The sequence below is a fragment of the Leopardus geoffroyi genome, chromosome D3 (genome assembly GCF_018350155.1).
Source record: "Leopardus geoffroyi isolate Oge1 chromosome D3, O.geoffroyi_Oge1_pat1.0, whole genome shotgun sequence".
Lineage (NCBI taxonomy): Eukaryota > Metazoa > Chordata > Mammalia > Carnivora > Felidae > Leopardus > Leopardus geoffroyi.
This window is the reverse complement of record NC_059339.1, coordinates 46,465,968-46,487,845: the sequence shown is the minus strand read 5'-3', so window position 1 is coordinate 46,487,845 and position 21,878 is coordinate 46,465,968. Positions and strand designations below refer to the sequence as shown.

Here is a 21,878-nt window from a genome sequence, read left to right as displayed (position 1 = left end):
CTCGCGGTCAGGAAAGGAGGCGGAACCTCAGCATCCTCAGCCAATGGGGAGCCGCAAAGGACAAAGGCTCCAACTCCGCGGGCCAGACACGCAGGTGGGCTTTGCCTTTTCTAGAATACAAACTGCCGTTTCCAAACCGCCAGAAGTCGCTCAAGGCTACGGCCTTTCCACTTCATCGCTCATCATAAAATAAGAGCTGGTGTAGAAGGAAACAAATAGATTTATGGCATTTCTTGCAGTCGCCGCCTCGCCTCTTCGCACTACCCCTTCCTCCACAATGTTACTCTTTTCAGCCAGCTTTTAGAAGAATAGTCTGTCACGGTATACATAATGCTAAAATGTTGAAGAGAACGAATAATTTTATGCAACACAGTACTTTCCCTTTTGAGAAAATCACCCGTGGGAAGAGAATTTGGCAATAATCTTGAGGCTTCCACTTTCTGTAACTCGGATCTGGCAATACAGACACAACCCACCCTCCCCAAATCCTACTACCAGAAACCGGTTGCAATTCAGACCAAAGTAAAGAAAGGCGCATCGACTCGTTTCAAACACGGGCTCCCTGCTCTTTCACCCATTCAAACTCACATTCTTGAGCTGGGCATTAACTGCCGCCATAATCATGATGACCAAACTCCAAACGGGCTTCAACGTAATTCGTTTTCAAATATTTAAACAAGAATCATTGTAAATCAACCAAACAGTATATTCAAGGCATAGATAGGATTAAAAAAAAAACACTTTAAAAAAATTCAGAAAACAGTTAAGGCTTCCAGAGCTCTTAAGAGGCAATGCTTACGGCACCAGTCTCCCATCTATGCTGCACAGAGCACTTTCTACACACACTAAATCTTCCAAATAATAGTTACTGAGTGCTCATTATGTCACAGGCTCCCTCTTCTCCTGAAGATTGCATTTTGAAAGCAGAAATGCTAATTTTAGATTGTGATGATAGGTCTGCAGATGGTACTTGTCCTTGGCCACTGCCCCGGGCGTCATTTTGGTGGATAAAAGTGAAATGAAGCTGTCATGATTTTTGGTGGTTTCGTTCATAATATATTTAACTATCAAAGATAGAATGAAACCTTCTAAAACCCCCAAGCACAAACCCCATTTATGGCATCTTTGGGAATTATTTATGCTTCTGTAGCCTAACCTTGGCAGGCCACCTTGGACACACAGGTCTTAGGTACGGTGCAGAATATCTGCAATGCATGTCCTCTTTCCACATTTCATCAAGGACTCTTTTGTCCAAGTCCCTGAGAGGCAAATTGTTACACTGAAAACATTTAACCAAAAATTTTCAAACCACTATTCGCTGCTTTGACTTCTAGAACTCTTAATGATTTCAGGTGGTTTTATATTCTTCTTGTCCTTTCAGTCACTAGGGATCTAAATGCAAAATGATACTCTGCCTTGCTTTGCATTTCTCCTTGCTCCCCATCCTTACTTCATGGAAGTTCAAGGTTCTTGGCGTGACCTCTGCAAAATTCAAATGTTATTTCATTCCCACCTGACTCAAAATTGGCCTGAACACACATACTGTTTGTCACCTCTGTGCCTTTACTCATCAAGACCAAGGCCTGAGATGTTCTTCTAGCCATCATTTTCACCTGACTACATCCTTTAAAACTCAGGGATCTCCTACTTTAGGAAGCCAATGGGTTAGAAGCATTTCCTCAGTGGCCCCATGATAATACACTCTCTGAGCATAACCTTGCTATATGTTTGGTTTGTGTTTGGCTCTTCTCTCAGATTTACTAAATACCAAGAGATGATAACCTAGGGTAGTGTTGCTCTAATTTAGACCACCTGCACTGGAATCATTTTTAGGAGCTTGTTAAAAATGCCTTCCTAAACCCTACCTCATAGCTACTGAGTCAGATTCTCAAAGGAGGGCTAATTTGTACAACTAAAATTTGCAAGCCACTGTGGCTGGACAAAGCGTAACCCAGAGCTCACCCAGGTCAACTGGGAGCTAGAGCTCAGTCTTTCTGGTTTTCACAAGAAAGCCAATTAATAATGTGCACTGGGCAAATTATACTCTAGTGAAGAAGAGACACATCTTTTATCGATCAACTTTCCCGTCTCCTGCTCCCGAACCCTTGCTGTCCTTTTCTCTTTCCTAGCTTCCAAGTCTCCTCCCTCTACTATGTATCTCTTGGGGAGGATATGAGCTTAACCATTTTTTTTCTACAAGATATACCACCAACAGAATTCAAAAATATGTAAGAAACACCAAACAGTACATCATGACTGTCAATGTGTATCTGCATCGATTCAGATCCGTAGGTGTATACTTGCCACCACAATTTGCTTAAGGAAGCAATCAACTAGGAAAGTTATACAGCAAAGGAATAGCCACACACACGCACACGTGTGTCTATTTTAAAAATCAAATATGCACTGTCCTTTTAGTTGGCAGAAGCATAAGAGTGCAAACTCTATAATCATTGACTTGCACAATATTCAACAATTCCTTGTTATCTGTGACATCTGAAATACTTCACTTGCTCAAATACTTAGCTATCACGTGCTAAAATCAGACCCTAATAAAAAAATCTTAAATATTTTAACACCACAAAGGTACATGTCACATTATTAGACCATACCTCCAAGCTGTGACAAATTATAAGTGTGTTCAAAGTACATATACATTAGAGATTTCTCTCATCATAGGCCAAATCTAATACAAAAATACATTTGACGCTCATAAATTAGAAGATCCATTTAAGAGCCCCCAAAATAGGAACGAGGAAGGAGTGATGCCAACATAAAAAAGCACACATAGATCCAAGTTGTTCTGGTTATAGGATTATTTTCTTCATCCACGAGGGGGTAAAGAGCAAGTCACACCAAGCTAAGTTTCTAGGCAGATCACAGTTCACAGGCTGGTTAAGTCATGGCACGCAGACCAGAAAATGTTATGAATTACTCAACTCAAAAACGGTCTCAGATTTCAGTCTAATAGTACTATACCTGCACTGTGGTTTTTGTTAGAGACTTTAGAATCATTACCTACCCCATTAGGTAGGTAGGTAGGTACTCTCCATACTCTACAGCCCTGTTAACACACACAAACCACAGGGGCTATCCGGCACCAAACATAGGAAGAGTTATAAACAGACCTACTCTTTGACTATTAAAGTGGTCAGTGAACTAAATACAGACTTATTTGAATCCTGAAATCTCTCTGGAGAGATACAAATAAATTTTTAAAGCAGTGAGTGCAGGAATAGCTTTTGTTTAATCCTAAAGTACAGGGCTTCATGTAACCTTTGAATACTGAATAATAGTTCAAACAATATTTGAACTGAAAATTCAAGTGAGTATGACCTGAACCAAGAACTTTGGGTTCAGAATGCTCCACAACCCTAACTGGGAAGTCTGGCTCATATGCTATAGCCAAGGACAAAATGGCTAGGGCCAGATTTCACAAATTCATAATATTCTTCCCTTAAGCCTCAATGAAATTAGGCTTCCAATATTTTTAAACACCAAATGTTTTCTTCAGAAAGCATCTACTTGGCTTCTGCATCTGCTCATTCACCGAATGTAAGATAGCAATCTTTTCTCTCTGGCTAGTGTCAAAAATCCAGGCAGGATTCACACCAGAAAGAGTCCATGTGAATAAAACACTTTGGAAGTGAGGAATCACGAATATAATTTAGTCAAAGTCAGTGAGGAATAATTATTTCTTTCAGAGAAATTATCATTCCCTCAGAATCAGATGAAGTAGGTTAAAGCTGTCAACATCCTAGCTGCTCCTCCTAGGTTTTATTTTGAAAAGAAATATTAAAGTATTAATATCATATGAGATCATGCTTCAGCTACAAGGATATGTAAATAAATGACACCCCAAGAGGATATTCTCTTTAGCACAGTATAAATTTTAAAAAATCTAACCTTAAGCCTGAGCCAAGTTAGGCACACAATTATGGCAGACATTCTCAAGTGACTGAGGTATTTAGACTCTTCAAAAACAAAGGTGTGCAGCACTGGGCTAAGAGGTGAATTAGATGACAACAAAAATTAGCAATGAAGGATTAAAAATTAACTTTGAACTCCTTTTATAGAATAACCTGAGCTAAGGAGACAATGATTAAATCCTGGCAACAGACAGCCCAGCAAATCCTTCACCAGCAAATATTCTGAGGAAAAAAAATCACCTACGTTCATTTAAGAATAACCTTGTCAAGTAATTTGTTAAAAGACCTCTTGGTAACGAGATAATTTATCACAAAGATAAGGAAACTCCTAAAATATAGGTATTATTTATCTAGCCAATAGACCAGGCTTTCTAATAAATTAGCAAAAAGTTCTACTTTTGATTGTAAAACTATCTATTTGCTTCTACTTGGTTGGCTTTCAAAGGAAAAAAGTGTTCATTACTTTGAAACATTCTGTAGACGATCTGGAGATAAGTATTTTTGATGACACAACTTCAGCTGAAGCGCATTTGTGTTTTAATAAGGAAAACATGAAATTCTGGCACATTTTGTTTTACAAGAATATTCTGTCTGTGGTCAAGAGATCTGTGTTCTATTCACTGCTCCACTGATAACAGGAATAACTGATTGGGATCAATTAGCCTTTTTGTGCCTGAGTTTGTCTAGACAATGGGAATAAGAATATCTGTGCTATGTTATTCACAAGTTAGAGGATAAAATAAAACACTAGAAAGCACTTTTATTTTTTTTCAAAACACAATATAAATGCTATGTCATAATACTGTTGATAATTTTACAGGTGCCTCCTAGTGTTATATGCAGTCGGATGTGTGCTTAAGGTAGGCGTTCCTAGAAGATCACAGGTGGAATATTTAGTTTGCTTTTATTTTAAAAATAATAAATCACAAAACTAAAATGTTTGAACAAGGTCACTTAACCCTCTCCCCAGGTGGTTAGTTATAATTACTAGTATCCTCATTATTATTACTTTTTAGCTATACGTTTAAAAGAGGAGATCTTTAATATGTCAGCCTAACTGGGAAAATGTGTCCCTGGCACAGGTGGTTTTCAGAAGAAAAGCCGGTCTTCGGGCTTCCAGAAGAGCTGTGTCCTCTGCTTTCATTTTAAAGTGCAGAACCTGGTAGGGAGGGACAGAACAGGAAGTCCGAGTCTATCACTGAGGAACCAGTTCCCTCAGGGAGGCCAGAGCAGCATGGATGCGGACATGCAATCTGTTTTCAAAGTCGTAGCCAGAGAAATCCTCCTGTAAGACCAAAGAAGGAGATTTATGAACTCTATGAACTGAGCCTTCTGAAACACTGCAACATAAGCCACACGATTTTGTGCTTCCTGAAGTAAAATCTCTCACACTGCTTCCCATCCACTCAATTTTATTTCCCAAACCTCAAACTTCGGGTTCATTTCTAAAATGTCCAGGAGGATGTCAATGCTGTCTTTGGAAAATTGTCTTCATGTTATTCCTGAAATAGTAGTCTTGAACTGTGCTCAATCTAACCTGCTATTAGAAATTCTTCATTCAAGACTATAGTTATGGGGGCGCCTGGGTGGCTCAGTCGGTTAAGTCGACTTTGGCTCAGGTCATGATCTCACAGTTCGTGAGTTTGAGCCCCGCGTCAGTCTCTGTGCTGACAGCTCAGACCCTGGAGCCTGCTTCAGATTCTGTGTCTCCCTCTCCCTGTGCCCCTCCCCTGAAGTGTGTTTTTAAAACAGGATGGGAGATTTCATTGAGTTTCTTATATTAGTAATTTCACTTAAACATCAAGGGCTCACCAAATCAATTAGTTATTACTTTTCCTTTCCAGAAATATCAATCAGAACAATCATCTCACAAAATTTCTTGAATTCAGACTCGAGTGGACACAACAGAGGGTAAGAAGGGCCCTGGAAAAAGGTAGATACAGTATTTTTACCTTTGCTTGAAGAAGTAGAGTTCTGCCTCTTGCTACAGTCTACGAATGTAAGAAAAACATAATATCTTTTAATATCTGTATTTGGACACACTCAAGCAGAAAATGTTATAACAGGATAGATTAATTAAAACAATTCACAGTAGACACAGAGGTGAGTCAACTGCTCATTCTAGTTTAGTCACTCAATTTTTCTTTAATGATGCTTGTTAAGTTCACACTAAGGCATTACTAAATAATTGTGCATAACCCTCATTATACAACAAGAGATTAACAACTTGGAAGAGTTATTATAGCTTAAGATCTTAGGGAGCAACCTAAAACTGATGATCATTACAAAGTTTACTTGACATCAGTTAAGTTAGACCTTTGGAATGCATTACTGGTTGAGAACATCAGCTTCATGTTTCCAGAAATGGACCAGGCTTGTTATATTTTAAGTACACATTTTAAGGCCATATTAAGAGTAAAACTTTTCCTAAAGAATGTGGTGTTAGGGTTTTCTACAAAAAATGACAAAACTTGCCTTTTCTACTTTGGTAAAATTAGAATTTCAAATGACTTACCAATTACAAGCCTATATTTGGCGAGATGGGCTACATATTTAAGGGTCAGTCTTGAATCATATTTCTGTTGATTTGGCTCTAATTTTAGAAGGCCTATTTATTTGAAAGTATAATGAACTTACTAAAAATTAGAATCTCATAAAGCTAGTATTATGTAACTGAGTTTCTAAAAGAAGGTAGCAAGCAAATCCACTCGTTTAAAAACAAAACTTCCCCAGTATACTTAAATACGTAACTGTCAAATTTATATGGCATTCTGAAATTTTTAAAGCAATCACCACATCATCCTCATTTATTCTCACCATAATCTCCATTCACTTGGCAAGGCAGGTATTTTTTATCCTGTTTTACATATTAGGAGGAAGATACATGGTTCAGGAACATAACCAGCCTCCTACACTAAGGTGAAGGCAGAGTTAGAATCCGAATGCAAATCCATGTTCTTCTGAATAAGCCGTACTAATTCACATCCTACCATTCTAAAAAAGGCAATGATTTTCCCCTCGAGTGAGTTTTTGTCCAAAAAGGTACATTTATACTGCTCATTCCAGAGAAGAAACTGCCTCAGTAAACATAGTAAAAGAGGATGACTCACTTCTTGGATTTTTCCTGCATGAATCAAGGAAAACAAAACCAAAAACCCACCATGTTCAATTCACTGACTTTAAACGAAGGATGCTTTGTGCCTGCTCACCTGTGCATTTTTGCTGATGAACGTTAAACTATATGAGGCCTTACCTCCGGTTTGTCTAACAGAAGACAGCCAAGTTCATAGCAAGCATATGGCTGGACGTATAAGTTATTCTGACGACACAACTCATCTTTAACAGCGCGCTGAAAGAACTGAAAGTAATACAAAAGTTACTACAATTAACTCATTTTCCCACCTAAGGTTCATCGCATCTTCAGGAGGCAGAAGGGGGGACTTATCTCTGTACTCTAGATGTTTGTTTTGGCACCCTTATTTCTTCCCATCCTCATCCATATCTACAAGCCCGCTGCATGCTTGCCTCCAGGCTATGCTACCCATTGGTCAGCTCAATTTGTGCTTCTTCTGTTTCCAGTTGACAACGTAGCCTCTACTGATCTTAATGCGGAAAACATCATGATCTGCATCTCAAAGTAACATACCAATATTTAAAACAGGAAGCACACAAGCCAAGAATCAGCTTCTGACACGTATCTTGAGTGTATCTTGCGGATACTTAAGTATGTGATCTAAAGCAGGCTACTCAGAGCTGTGTAATAACTATCATGACCCTGTGCTGAAAAAGTAATTTAAAATTATAAAATAAAAGTATGTCAACACTCTAGGATTTAAAAGTCAAAGTCCCCTACTACTGTACATGAACTCTTTTAAAGAGTAATCAAAATTACACTGGGCTATACTTCAAAACATCCAACGACACAAAAACTTTAGAAAAATTCCCCCAACTATATTTGAAAATAATGAATGGTTCTCTTTCATATAGTATGTACACAGAATATCTCAAGCTAACACTTTTCTAGACTTTACCTCCAGGGTTGCTTTGGTAATCTGCAGTTACAGACAGGAAAAGTGAATGCACACTAACATATCTGATCATCTTGGGGATTTATCTAACTATGAGGCTTCATTTTGCTCCTTTAAAACTGTCTGCATCCTTATTTCCTCCTTCTCCAACTGAGACTGTCATCTCTGATAAGTAACTCCTGCCAGAAGAAAAGCCTGTGTATAAAGAAGCAATGTAAGAATCTGAAGTTACACGTTACTAACTAGTATTCTCCACCAGCACCTTCCAGCATCTGAGAGGAGAGGACACGGATCGGTAGAGGGTTAAGCTCACCCTGCGGCGAAAGGTCTGGTTTTGTTGAATGCTTTTTCCATTGTCCTTATTCCTAAGCACACATACAGGCTTTCACAGTCTATGTTCCTTGGCCACAGCATTAACGGTTTACCTGAACAGCATCTTCTGAGTTTCCCAGACATTTGTGTATGGCACCAAGAAGCAAATACTTTAATCCAACAACAGATGAATCATCCACTTCATGGCAAGCTTAAGGAGAAGTGAAAACAGCAGCAAGGATAATAATTCACTTAATTTCTTAAACATCATCATGAGTTAAGTATTTCATCGTTCATTGACCTGAATATTCAGTTCACAATCCTGCCGCCTGAAACTCAGAAGGCTCCTTTTCCTCATCCATTAGTGAATACCCTTATTCAAAGAAAGGCAAAGATATCAAACATCTGGGCATCCAGAGGACTCGGAATTATATCATATTGTTAGGAACAAAAAACCAATCTGCACAGGCTACATACTGCGTGCAGGATTCTAACTATATGACATTCTGGAAAAGGCAAAACTCTGGAGGCGGTAGTTCCCAGAAGTCTGGGGGAGGCAGAGGAAGGGAGGAACAGCTGGAAGACAGGGGATTTTTAGGGCAGTGAAATATTCTGCAGGATACTACCTCTAAGTGTGGCTACATGTCAGTACGTACTTGTCAAATCACACAGAATGTATGAAACAAAGAATGAACTCTAATGTATGACTAAACCCTAATGATGTGTCAGCATTGGTTCACTGGCTGTAACAAATGTATCCATCTGGGTGAGGAGTGGGGTGAGTAGGGGGGTGGGAGGGGTGGCAATGTTGATGGGGAGGCTGTGTGTATGGGGAAGTGAGGGGTGTGGTATGTGGAAACTCTAGTACTTTGTTTAATTTTGCTAAGAACCTAAAACTACTCTATAAAATTACTTCTAAAAAATTCTATCATATTAACTTCGTAAGCCATATGGCGGGCACCTTTCCACGTTTGTACTGATGCACTGCACTCATCACTGAGGGGGCATCCGCCGTGACCCCTCCACTTCAAGAAGCTTGCCATCTACCACGCAGGATGGGCACACATGTTGGAGGATGTTACAGGAGTTTTTCCAAGGAAATGAAAAGGGTGGAAAATTGGAAACACAGTGGAGCTAACAGAGGAGGAAAGGAAGTTAACGGTTTCTATGGACCAACAGAGATACTGAGATTTGGTATACGATTTTATAAATAGACACACATACATATGTACACACATATACACACACACCTTTGTTTGTGGCTGGTTTAAGCCTCAATAAAAAGGTGAAATTTGAGTAAAGACCTGAAGGAAATGAGTGAAGGAGCCACATGGATGTTCAGAAGCGCATTTGCAGACAGACAGAAGAGAGAGTGCAAAGGCACTGAAGCCGGTGTGTGCCTGGTGTGTTCAAGAACAGTGAAGTGAGTGTGGCTGGAGCCTGGTGAGCAAGCAGGAGGAGCAGTGAGAGGCAATGGGGTGGACGAGGGGGGAGAGTGGTGGACAGATCACAGAGCCCTATAGGCCACTGAATGGACTTGGGCATTTACTTTAAATGATATGAAACCACAGAGGGTTCTGAGGCCCAAAATAACATGACTTCATTTAACAGGATCACTCTGGGCACTATGTTGAGGATATACAGAAATATTTTTAAAATGCAGAGGAAGAGGGGCACCTGGGCGCCTAGGTTGGTTAAGTGCCCAACTTTGGCTCAGGTCATGATCTCACAGCTCGTGTTCGAGCCCTGCACTGGGCTCTGTGTTTACAGCTCACAGCCTAGAAGCCTGCCTCGGACTCTGTCTCCCTCTCCTGCCTGTGCTCTCTTTGTCTCTCTGCTCCTCCCCTGCTTGTGTGCTCATTCCCTCTCTCTCGCTCCCCTTTGCTCCCCCTCAAAAATAAACATTTAAATGTTTAACAATAAATGGATAAATAAATAAAATGCTGAGGAAGAATGCAGTGCACAGGGTGGGGGAAGGGCTACAAATGAAACCACAAGATGAACATTGTAAGAATCCAAGTACATCTGCTGATGAAGGAAGTTACAGATGGGGGGTCTGAGAAGCTGAATACACAAAGCTGGGTCAGCATTTAATTAATGCATTTGATTGCTTTCATCCACTACCAGTTTTTTTTCTGGAACTATTACTCTACAGAGATCTTCTCTGTACTCTACATGGCTGAATAGATTTGGATCATTACTGCTTAACACTGGGGAATGATAGAAACTAATTAATCGATCTCAAAACTGCACTAATATTTAACAAAGATATTAAAGAATTATATCATGTTTACTCAAGAGCCTCCCTTTCTCCATGACCACATCATTGCTATTTATTTTGATACCTGGAAAGGGATTCAGAGAATATTTAGTCACATTAAGTGATAATCATTTCTATGCCTGTCAATTACAGCCTATTTTATATGTGCATTTGTGTCTGAATTCTCTCTACACAGTCTCGCATTTGTGCATTACAAAGAATAAAATTCTGTATTGTTCCTTAGAGTTAGACATTGCTAGACATTCTAGAATTGCATCAACAACCAGGGATTGTTTATTCTCCGTGAACTTTTCCCATAGCTATAATAAAAATGACTTTATGAAGGCTATATTACCATAACCTATGGTCCTGGGTTTTTTTTTGTTTTTTGTTTTTTTTTTTTAGTATTTATTTATTTTTGAGAGAGAGAGAGAGTGTGAGAGCGAGCAAGCAGGGGAGGGGCAGAGAGAGAGGGAGACACAGAATCTGAGCTGTGAATACAGAGCCCGGTGCAGGGCTCGAACTCATGGACTGTGAGATCATGACCTGAACCGTAGTGGGACACTCAACCAACTGAGCCACACACGCGCCCCCCTACGTTTTTTTAAAAAATACATGAATCAAAAATCTAGGCTTCTAATTACACTCCTCGGTATTTACTCAAGAGAAATGAGTATATGATGTCCACACAAAAGACAAGTACACTTATGAGGTATACTTATGTTTGTAGCAGCTTTATTCATGATGGCTAAAAAAAACCAGGAACAAATCAAACGTCCGTTAACAGGAGAAAGGATAAACACACCATGGTACAGATTTAGCCCCACAGTGGAGTGTCGCTCAGCAGGTGTAAGGAACGAACTACCGATACGGGCTACAACATGGATCACTCCCACAGGTGCTATGCTGAACAAAAGAAGCCAAGCCAAGCAATGAAAAGTACACACGTCCTAAACTTCTATGAAGTTCAAGGACAGGCGAAAGTAATCTGTGGAGAGAGAAATCAGAACAGCGGTTGCCTTGGGGTGGGGACTGACCGAGAAGGTGCCCAAGGGAAATTACAGGGGTGGTTAGAAATGTTCTGGATCTTCATTGTGGTGGTGGATGCCAGCATGCATATATTTGTCAAAACTCAATGAAGCAGATACTACCTGTTCATTTTAATAGACGTGAATCAAACATATAAAACAAAGGGCTTTTGCTGGGGGGAAAAGTGTACACATCCAGCAATCCCCAGGGCTATAAGAGTCGGCAACACTTTGCAGTCAGTGCGCCTCAGCACACACCGCTAACGACGCATGTCCGCACATTCCCGTGCTGCCTACACCTGTCACCTATATGCAACAGAGCGTTCTTCACCACTCCACCATCTAATCCAAGAATGGCAGATCTGTACTCTCTGAATCAGATAATGCTAACGGGAAACCGAAGAAACCGGCCGATGAGTAGAGTTTTTTTATTACCTTGACTCATCCTCTGCAGGTTGGGGAAGGAGCAGTTGGGGAGGGCTTTCCACAGGTATAACACTTCGATGGAGGCCAGTACACACAACGCTCTGGTGGGAGCTACTTTCCGAAACCTCTCTGCCTGCAAGTGTGAGAATGATCACGCTGGGTTTGGGAAAACGAATTCAAATAAAAACATATACTCGAGACATTAAAAAATGCACAGTTCATCTCTGACATCAACAACCCCCTCCAACAAAGCTAACAATGAGAACTTCTCTCTATATAAAAATTTTTGGCTTTCTAACCTTTAACGTATGATAGACATGCCTTTCATTCATTATTCAACTCCATCTACTGTTAAGATCCAGGGTGCATTCAGAAAACAGGATGAAAGTGGATTCATTTCAGTTTAAATCCAAGGAATTTATAAAAGCTGGGTGACCAGTAATAATGAATGGGTTTACGTGGAAGATATAATTAATACTAGATGCATTTTAGTTACGGCTTTATTGACTTTTTAATTTTTTACTTAGTCCTAGTGGCCTCAGTGATATTCCACATTATAATCCAGTTTATACTCAAGCTAAGTCACTCAATGTTCATTCATTAGTAACAAACTAAAATCATGGAAAATTCAGGATATGACAAGTTGTCGTGTAACCCACAGTGATTCCACTAACTTTTTTTCCTAAAAAGTGTAGAATAAATTAGGGTCTTTGTCCCTGCAGTACTGGGCCTTTCTACTGGTACATTTGATGCATGTTTTTATTTTTTAGAAGGTCCAAATGTGATGTGTTCAGTAAATTGAGACTCAATAGTCTGTATCTCTTGCCTAGATTCTGCCAATTTCGGTGCTTCTGAAACCACCCAACTCCTTAGACAGGTGCTTTCCCTTTCCAGATGTGCTCATTAGCTAGCTCTACAGGGTCTGTAATGTGTCTACCCACTCAAAGAAATAACAGCTGTTTTAATCACGTGCAGCAAAACCAGCACTTTCCATTCAAAAGAGAAGTATGCCCATGGGGGTAAATTTTCTCCACGGTGGTAAAGTGCACTGGCAAGTAAGTCGCTGGCTTGGATTAGGATTTCCTAAAACTTGTCCAAGATGGTGTCAATTACAAATGCCCGTCACAAACACACACCAGATCAATAGGCTCCAACGTACCTTTTTCACTGAGAATTGTTCAATCTGATTGTTTTTCCTTTTGAAGAGCTTCTGAACTTCTTTAAACACTATCTGCGCCCCATCCACGTCACCGGTGGCTCCCTGACAAACTGCAAGAAACCATTGTTGTACTCCTTAAGTATCAGGGGGAAAATGCCACGGAAAGACACTCAGGCTGATGGTACTTGGAAAACGTTACCAAAGAAAAACACGGGAGGGAGCAAGTGTTACATAGAGGCCTACAACATCCTGTTGATTGTCACACCACTGACTCAACAACTACTTCCTTGGGTTCCCAGAGTTTTGTGGGGACATACAGGAAAACCGTGGTCCTGGTCCTCTCGTTGGGCGCTAGTCTTGGACGTGACAAAATTCCCAGCTATTGGCACATGGTGGTCTAGCTGAGGCCCACATACTCAGAAAGTGGAATAAAAAGGAATCTAGGAAAGAATGATAAGGAGCCAAGAAGATCATGAAGCTTCATGGTGGATGGAGGGTACCTCTCTGTGCCTGGAAAGAAAGTCATGAAATTAATCTTACACATGTTCGTGGGCCACCTACCACCTACAAGCCACCAGCAAGAACATGGAAGAAAACACATGCTTTAACCCTAAAGAAATGTAAATTTCAGCGGGAGAAAGAAGATACACACATAGTCCCATAGCTATAATGTATATGTTGATAAGAGCCTTGAGGGTAGGAAAACCAAAGTGCTTTTGGAAAGCCTCAGGAAGAGAAAGGAAACATTTCTTTCTGGAGTGATCAGGAGCTAGGAGTCAGTCTGAGAGCCTTGGAGGATGGTAAGATTTTGGTAGCCTGCACACAATCTTCATCCTACCCCAAGCCCCAGGCAAAGACTTAATCATACTTGGCTTCGCTTTGTATCTCTGAAGGTGAAACTTTACCAACTTTACCAACCACTCTTCTCAACTACAACGGCACTGAATTCATTTATATCAATTTTTTTTCTTAGATGTTGTCTTTGGCACATATTTTTCAATCCCCAGCTGGAATGTCCATTGATTTCCTAATTCCTCCTTTATTCGAGTGCTCCTAAAACTAGGTGGTCCTCTATTCACATTTTGGGGCGTGGTCAAGCAGAGCACCGGGCCATGGCATGTCACAGGATGACACCTGTCAGCAGGGCCGAAGAAGCAAAGGCACCAAGACTCAGAGAAGGCTGTGGATGTCAAGGTGATGGGAGAAGCAGAAGATTTTCTGCTGGGAGCATGAGGGATTAAGCTGAATGTTCAAGGGAGGGACAACCACATTCCGTTAGGAAAGCGGCCCTGGTCAAAAGGACAGGGTCTGAATTCATCCAAAATGACCTCATCTCCTGCAGCTTTGGCATCTCAAAAACAGAAGGAAATGCAGTGATTGTTTTGTATACCAACCCCATCAGGCTATAGATCAGAGAATGTAAAGGTCCAAGAAAGTTAAAAGACTTGCCTAAGGTCACCCAGTAAGCAAATGACTGCTGCATCTAGTCTGACATCCTTCTCCGACAATCTGTAACTTTCTTAGTCACATAGTTTAAAAAAGGGACAGATGGTGGTGATGGCTGCATAACAGTGTACATGCACACTATGCCACTGAACTCAAAAATGGTGAAAATGGGGGGCGCCTGGGTGGCGCAGTCGGTTAAGCGTCCGACTTCAGCCAGGTCACGATCTCGCAGTCCGTGAGTTCGAGCCCCGCGTCGGGCTCTGGGCTGATGGCTCAGAGCCTGGAGCCTGTTTCCGATTCTGTGTCTCCCTCTCTCTCTGCCCCTCCCCCGTTCATACTCTGTCTCTCTCTGTCCCAAAAATAAATAAATGTTGAAAAAAAAAAATTTTAAAAAAAATGGTGAAAATGGTAGATTTTACATCATGTGGATTTTATGACAATTGAACAGTACAGAAAACTAAGTCCCTGGTGGCAGTGTTTCTGGTCCCTGAACATCCATCCTCTCTAACTCTGCCCGTCGACATGTATCTGTCCTTCAGGGCCAATTCAAATGGCAGCTCCTGCGAGATGGCAGATAGCTTGACAGAAGTGATCGTCCCCTTCCTGTGTATGCTTTGTAGTGGAGCTCCTGACACCTCTTACCATCTGCACAAAATCCCCTTGCAAAGGCAGAGACTAGTCTTTCATGCTTTATCAGCTCCCACAAACTGGTACAGTCCTGGGATTTCCAATATTTGGAGAAAAAATACTCCTCTATATAGCCGCATTGCACATTTATTTCTTTGTGTTCCATGATCAACAAAGATTAAAAAAGAAACAGCTGCCCACGAGTGACTATGTGACTCAATAACATGTTAACAACTGATGGCTGTGCTGTCGTAAAGACCTCTGCTTTTCAGTTCATGCATTCAACACGCTGGGCACACGGAGGCTACTCAGGAAATAGCTGGCACTTTCATTAGAGATGCCTGTGGGTTCTATAAAACAACTTTTTTTTTTTAATGTTTATTTTAGTTTTGACAGAGAGAAAGACAGAGCATGAGCGGGGGACGGGCAGAGAGAGAGAGAGAGAGAGAGAGAGAGAGAGACACAGAATCTGAGGCAGGCTCCAGGCTCTGAGCTGTCAGCACAGAGCCTGACGCGGGGCTTGAACCCACAGACTGCGAGATCATGACCTGAGCTGAAGTCGGATGCTCAACTGACTGAGCCACTGAGGCGCCCCTGTAAAACAACTCTTAAGGCGTGAGACAAAGTATATTCACCACTATACTGAAAATAATCCTATTCAAACATAAGCTACAGAGCCATACAAAAATGGATGCCCTAGGGGGACTGTAGTCAAGAGTGTAGGTATAAAGAGCTTTCATGTTGACTCAAAATGAACCGCAGTTTTAGAACATCTGGGATATGCACCCTTGCCACTGTTAATCCTCTTAAATAGATCAGTTAGGGGAATGGAATGACAGAAAATGCTTCATTAAACGCAAATATTCAGGGAAATAAGGAGAGATTTAAAATTATGTTTGAATTTTAAAGAATCACTTATATGGCCGTGTAAGGAGAGTTTATCAGAAGCAGAAAATGTACAGCCACTTGGTACTTTTCTTTAATTTCCACCTCTGCAAGTGTACATCATGATGGCATGACGGCACTTCATGCATCTCAGGGCACAGACATCCCTTTCTCCACCAGGTGGCAGCATATCTTTATCTCCTGAGAGGAGGCCAAAACATGCACTCTTACTCATATCAGCAATGACAAGGGGTCTCTGCTAAATGATATGCAGTGTTCAAATACCTCATGTTCTACAAAACCACACTGTAAATTTAAGAAGGTTTTAATAAGTAAAACAAGGTTGGAGCAGACTACTCAAATGCAACTTTGTAACCAGGGCACTAATGATCCAAACAAAAATATTAACACAATTTAAAAGACATGTTAAATTCCTTAAAAAATATTTAAATTCTTAAAAACTAAAAACCATATTGTAGACAGTAAAGGATAAGAGTTAAGGGTAGGCTGAGGCTGCTTAGGGCAAAATACACAGAAACCCTCACAACAAGCGTTTTCAAAACAGAGCCTATGACCAAACCAGCCAAGAGGGGGAGCTGGTGTGCAGGACTGAGTCAGTCACCGCTGGGTGTCTAGGTAGCACAGAACATTAACATGCTACAGAAAAGGAAGGAGAGGAAGGAGAACCCCACATCTTCTTGACGTCTCCCTCCCATCTGCCAATGTGTGTGGTGAACTCACCACAGAAGTAAGCTACTCACCTGCAGTTAAATAGGCGTAATAGCACTGGGACCACCTGGACTCATTTTTCAGCCTCTCAAAGGAATCAAATGCATCCTTGAAATTCAGCTCTATCATGCTGCACCAACCTATGAAAGAAATATTTTTAGTATGGGACCCTAAAGTCATGATTCATATCCTGTCTTTTAGCTAGGAATCTGATACAGCTGACCATCTTTGTCTCAGTGCCACATGCACGCTACCTGAAAACCTGAAGATTTTTTTTTCTCTTAAGTATTTTCAATGTGACATTTTGCGTAAGGCAAGACAGCACTTCTGATTTCACAACCCATTAAGCAGTATGGAAGCAGTACACAGAATGACATAAAGATTTCCATGAAAACACTCTAATTTGTATCCTACCCTCCAATTTGGGTGGTGAGATTAATCTAAGCACAGGAGTACTTCTCCAAGAGCAGGCACAGACATAGAAAAAGAAGGAATACTGTTAGGTTATATACATAGTGAGGATCTCAAAAAGTCTTCAAGTACCCGGGTGCTCCTTAATGATAATTAATTCTCGAACCCTTGTGAGAAGTAGAGACAACAAGCCAGTTAGAGATTAAGTACTTACCCCCCCTCCCTCTGCAGGTTGGCAGCAGAGCTGAGAAAGAACCCCCTCTTTCCCAGATCAAAGCACCAGGAGACAGGCATTCTGGGAAGAAGAGGCAGCCACAAAAATGCAGGGAATTCTACCCTCATTTTTACAACAGTACCTGCCATTGCCACGTGCCCCTGTGTGCCTGGGCACCTGGCGTACTTCTGATTCTACTAGGGGCTTGCTAAGGTGGCGGACGGTGTTCTCATTTTACCAAGGAGAAAATCTAAGGCACAGAGAGGTGGGTGGGACTTGCTCAAGGCCACAGAGCTTATTAGAGGGGACTGCCGAGGACTCAAGGCCACTGCTCTCTGCTATCTACCTCCTGCTATATCTGCTTCCTCGTGAAGTACTTGTGCCATCTTGGACCTGCCTTTTTAGTACAGGGATGAGAGAGATCCACACTTCCAGAAAATCCAGTGTCAATTCTATGGGATAGGAGAAGTAGACAACGGACAGTAAAAACCGGGGCTGACAATGTCCATCCTGTAAGATGGGAATTAAGTGCAAAATATGTAGAGGTGCCAATGAATCTGAATCAGAAGCTGAGTTACAACTGGGCTTCTTTTTCTTGGGTTAACCTTGCTAATAGGCCTCAGGGTTAGGCTGTGATGATTTCCAAGCTTCCTTCAGCTCTAACCCTCCACACTGCCACAGACCTGAAAATGCCGCACCAAAAACAGAGGCCATCATAATCATTGTGCAATACACGCACATATCAAATCGTTAGGCCATACAACTTGAATACAGTATATGTCGATTATATCTCAATAAAAGTGGAAGAAAAAAAAGACAGCAGTATCTTAAGAACGAAAAAAAAGGCCACCAAATCTAGGCCTTAATTCAAGTTCTTTGAAATACATTCCATCCTACATTATGGCTACTACCCAGAGCTCCAGCAGGGTTTATATCATATACAAATATTTTTTCCACTGGATTATACCTCATCTCTTTTCCCTAACCCCAGGTATTTAAAACACAATATTGTTTTACTAGGAAGTGCCCAGTCTTTTAGTTTGTACTTCTCTTTAAAAAGATTTAGAGGCACCTGGGTGGCTCAGACAGTTGAGCGTCTGACTTCAGCTCATGTCATGATCTCACAGCTCATGGGTTGGAGCCCCACGTCAGGCTCTGTGCTGATAGCCCAGAGCCTGGAGCCTGCTTCGGATTCTGTGTCTCCCCCTCTCTCTGCCCCTCCCCCACTTGTGTTCTGTCTCTGTCTCTCTCTCTCAAAAATAAACATTAAAAAAAATTTTTTTAAAGATTTAAAGTTATTCAGGAAGACAACTATGTCCACAGCATATCAGCAAGTGGCAAGCATCCTAGGGTCCCAACCTGACAGGTGTCAAATGCCTCCTGTGCACTCCCCATTTGTCCTTTCCTCTCTGCAGGGGGCCTTAGAGTTCCAGTCTTCCTGTTGATTCCATCACTGCCTCATCATTTCTCCTCACCCTGGCCCCCTCATTCCCTTTCTAGGTGCTGTATGATGTGACCTTGCCCTACTGGGCTGAAACCCTAACAAATATGAAGCCCTTATTACAACGTGTCATTGTTTCAAACCCAAACTTGTATGGATTCTCCTCCGCATGACAGAGCACCTGCTACAAAAAAGGACTGTGGAATTACTAGGGTAAACAGGACAGAATTTAGTGCAGTCAGCAAAAAACTGAGTAACAGCTTTGGGGAAGAGGGAGAAAGCTGTAAGCAAGTAAGTATTTCCATGTCTGTTTATAAATGTGTCTGCAGGAGGGAGGCGAGCAGAAGGAAGGAAGCTAACACATGTGGAGGGTGTTCTAGGACCAGGGGCCCCACCTGACACTCGTTCCTACTGCATCTAAATCTCACAACCGCTGAGAGCAGGCACCTGAACACTCATGACAACCATGAGGCTTAAACCATTTGTCCCAGGTCTTTGAGCTGGTCGGCAGAAGGGCTGGGATTGGGGTCAATGTGCCCAACTCTCTCCCACGCTGTATTTTTCTTTTCAGGTAAACACCGCTGTGAGGGAGGAAAACTTAGTTTTGGATTCCAATGTACAGTCCGGTAAGGTTATTTACAAATGAGTTTTAGTCAATTCTTTTCACAGGACCTATTATCCTAAAATCAAATGTTCTAAAGAGTAAACTAACGCAGTAATGACAATCACGGAGATAAGTTATCACCCCTTGTGCTCTGACGACAAAGTCTTACCATAAATGGCAGCAAGCATTTTACAGAAGATACAAACTGAACAGCATTAATAATGCAAACGTGCACAAGAATGAAGACTTGTGACAGGAAGCTAGACATCCAGCCGGACACAAGCGGAATGCATGAATGCCAGGTCGTGACAAGAAGCTGGACAGACATTTCATATTTACCGATTTCATACAGACAGACATGCTGGATCTCTCTCTGATCTATCGCAAGTTCCAAAGCAGTATGGAAAGAAGTCAAGGCACTGTTGATTTGACACTGAGGAAAGAATGAAAACAGAGTTACTGGCTAAGATCTGCTATGAACATTACAATCCTTTTCATTTCAATACGTCTTCTTCCTTAACAGTCATTTTAAACAGATTAAACAACAATTTAGAGATTTCTGGGGGTGCCTGGGTGACTCCGTCGGTTAAGCATCCAACTTCGGCTCTGGTCCTGATCTCACAGTTGGAGGGCTCGAGTCCCGCATCGGCCTCTCTGTGCTGACAGCTTGGAGCCTGGAGCCTACTTCAGATTCTGTCTCCCTCTCTCTCTGTCTCTCCCTACTCATTCTCTCCTTCTCCCCCCGCCCTCAAAAACAAACATTAAAAAAAAAAAAATTTAAGATTTCTGGAACATTCCAATTTGTCTCAGTTGTGAGATGAACCTGGCTAGGCACAAAACACTTCTTTTGCTCTGGCGGGAGATGCCCCCACTGAGGGCTTGCTCACGCCTTCTCCTACAGCATACTTTTCAGACTCGGACCATAGAAAGGACTTGCTCTACTGTAACTGCGAATCCAGCCCCTGCTTACCAGAAGGGTTCTGCAAGGACAGGGTCTAGATTTCACCCTCCTGTGTATACAACAGGCACATGTTAGAGATAACTACAGGTTTGGTTTCACGCCCCCAGTACTGCAAATACTGCAACAATGCGGGTCAGAGGAATTTTCCGGTTTCCCAGTGCATACAAAAGTTACGCTCCTACTATACTGTTGTTTAAGTGTGCAATAGCATGATGCCCAAAAAACAGCGCACATATCTTAATTAAAAAATACTTTATTGCTAAAAAACGCTGGCCATCATCTGAGCTTTCGGCAAGTTGTAATCACAGATCACCATTAACAATAACAAAAAACTTCAAAATATTGCCAGGATTACCCAAATGTGACAGAGACATGAAGTGAGCAGATGTTGCTGGAAAAATGGCGCCAACAGACTTCACGGAGGGTTGCCACAAACCTTCAATTCGTAAAAAACCCCAGATCTGCAAAGCGCAATAAAGGACAACAAAAGGGAGTGTGTCTGGCCCCGCCCCAGGCCAGAAAGACCCCCATCGGTATTGAGTGACTGCGTGAAGCCTCCTTTAATCCTGCCCTCAGCTCGCTCTCCCTTCTGTGACCCACTCCGCCTGCCATACAGTCCTAGGTCAATTCTGTACCTAAAATGCTGTCTGATTGCTCCCGGTCATCATCTCTCCTCTACCAACACTCACTTCTGACTTTTGCTTCATCTAGTACTGTCCAGAGTCCAGCAGACTCTCCCAGGACTGTTCTCACTCCTGATTAAATACATTTAGTGTTTCTTTCCACTAAAGAGCCCTTTCAAAGTCTGCCAACCTCATACCAGAGCACCTGATAAAAGCACCTAAAAAGCATCAACAGCATAAAAGAGTTCAAGTCAATCCTAAATACAGCAAAGACAGGTGTTAACAAATACAAATCCTAAATGCCCTACAAATTTGGCACAGCCCTGCTCTCAGGGGCCTTCCCTGCCCCTGCAGGTGTCATTCCATGCCCACGGCCCCACACTCAGCCCTCCCTGGGGTCCTATTTGTGCCCATTCTGCTGATCCCTGGCCACCAACTTTTCGGGGTCCCTACAGCCTCTTCTCCCCACAGACAGCCAGGCAGGGGCAGGGAGGATCACAAATGAGAGGCTGCGGCATTTCGCATATCTCGGCTCCTTTAGTGATGCACGGTCACTGCGGGAGGCCTCTTGAACACCCGCATGCCACACAGATGAGTCAGGGAGATCCTCAGGACAGCCAGTGACTCAGGAACATCGTAAGCCAAATGACTCAAGAACCAAGGCCTCGGCTGAATCAATAACTATTCGTGTCCCACAGTAACACTTTACTGGGCCAGGACGGTTCGGACTGCGGTGTTCAAATCCCTTAGCACCATCTACGGAGGCGAAGAGAGGACACACATCCCCGCGCCAGT

The 21,878-nt window shown here is 41.9% G+C and overlaps 1 protein-coding gene and 1 long non-coding RNA gene across 2 annotated transcripts in view; one reads left to right on the top strand and one right to left on the bottom strand.

Annotated features, from left to right (window-relative positions):
- The first annotated feature begins 18 nt into the window (after window positions 1–18).
- Window positions 19–19,832, top strand: LOC123587291. Its single transcript, XR_006707211.1, has 3 exons — window positions 19–94; window positions 5,774–5,840; window positions 19,467–19,832. It is a non-coding gene; the product is annotated as an uncharacterized LOC123587291 (long non-coding RNA).
- Window positions 4,444–21,878, bottom strand: part of TTC39C (tetratricopeptide repeat domain 39C) — a 106,249-nt gene continuing 88,814 nt past the window's right edge. The window contains exons 7-14 of the mRNA XM_045456893.1: window positions 19,839–19,932; window positions 16,862–16,969; window positions 13,143–13,252; window positions 11,993–12,116; window positions 8,383–8,480; window positions 7,183–7,287; window positions 5,882–5,920; window positions 4,444–5,214 (exon numbers count right to left, since the gene is read on the bottom strand). Of these exons, the coding sequence (XP_045312849.1) occupies window positions 5,125–5,214; window positions 5,882–5,920; window positions 7,183–7,287; window positions 8,383–8,480; window positions 11,993–12,116; window positions 13,143–13,252; window positions 16,862–16,969; window positions 19,839–19,932 (768 nt within the window). The 3' untranslated portion in view covers window positions 4,444–5,124. The remainder of the gene's footprint in view (window positions 5,215–5,881; window positions 5,921–7,182; window positions 7,288–8,382; window positions 8,481–11,992; window positions 12,117–13,142; window positions 13,253–16,861; window positions 16,970–19,838; window positions 19,933–21,878) is intronic.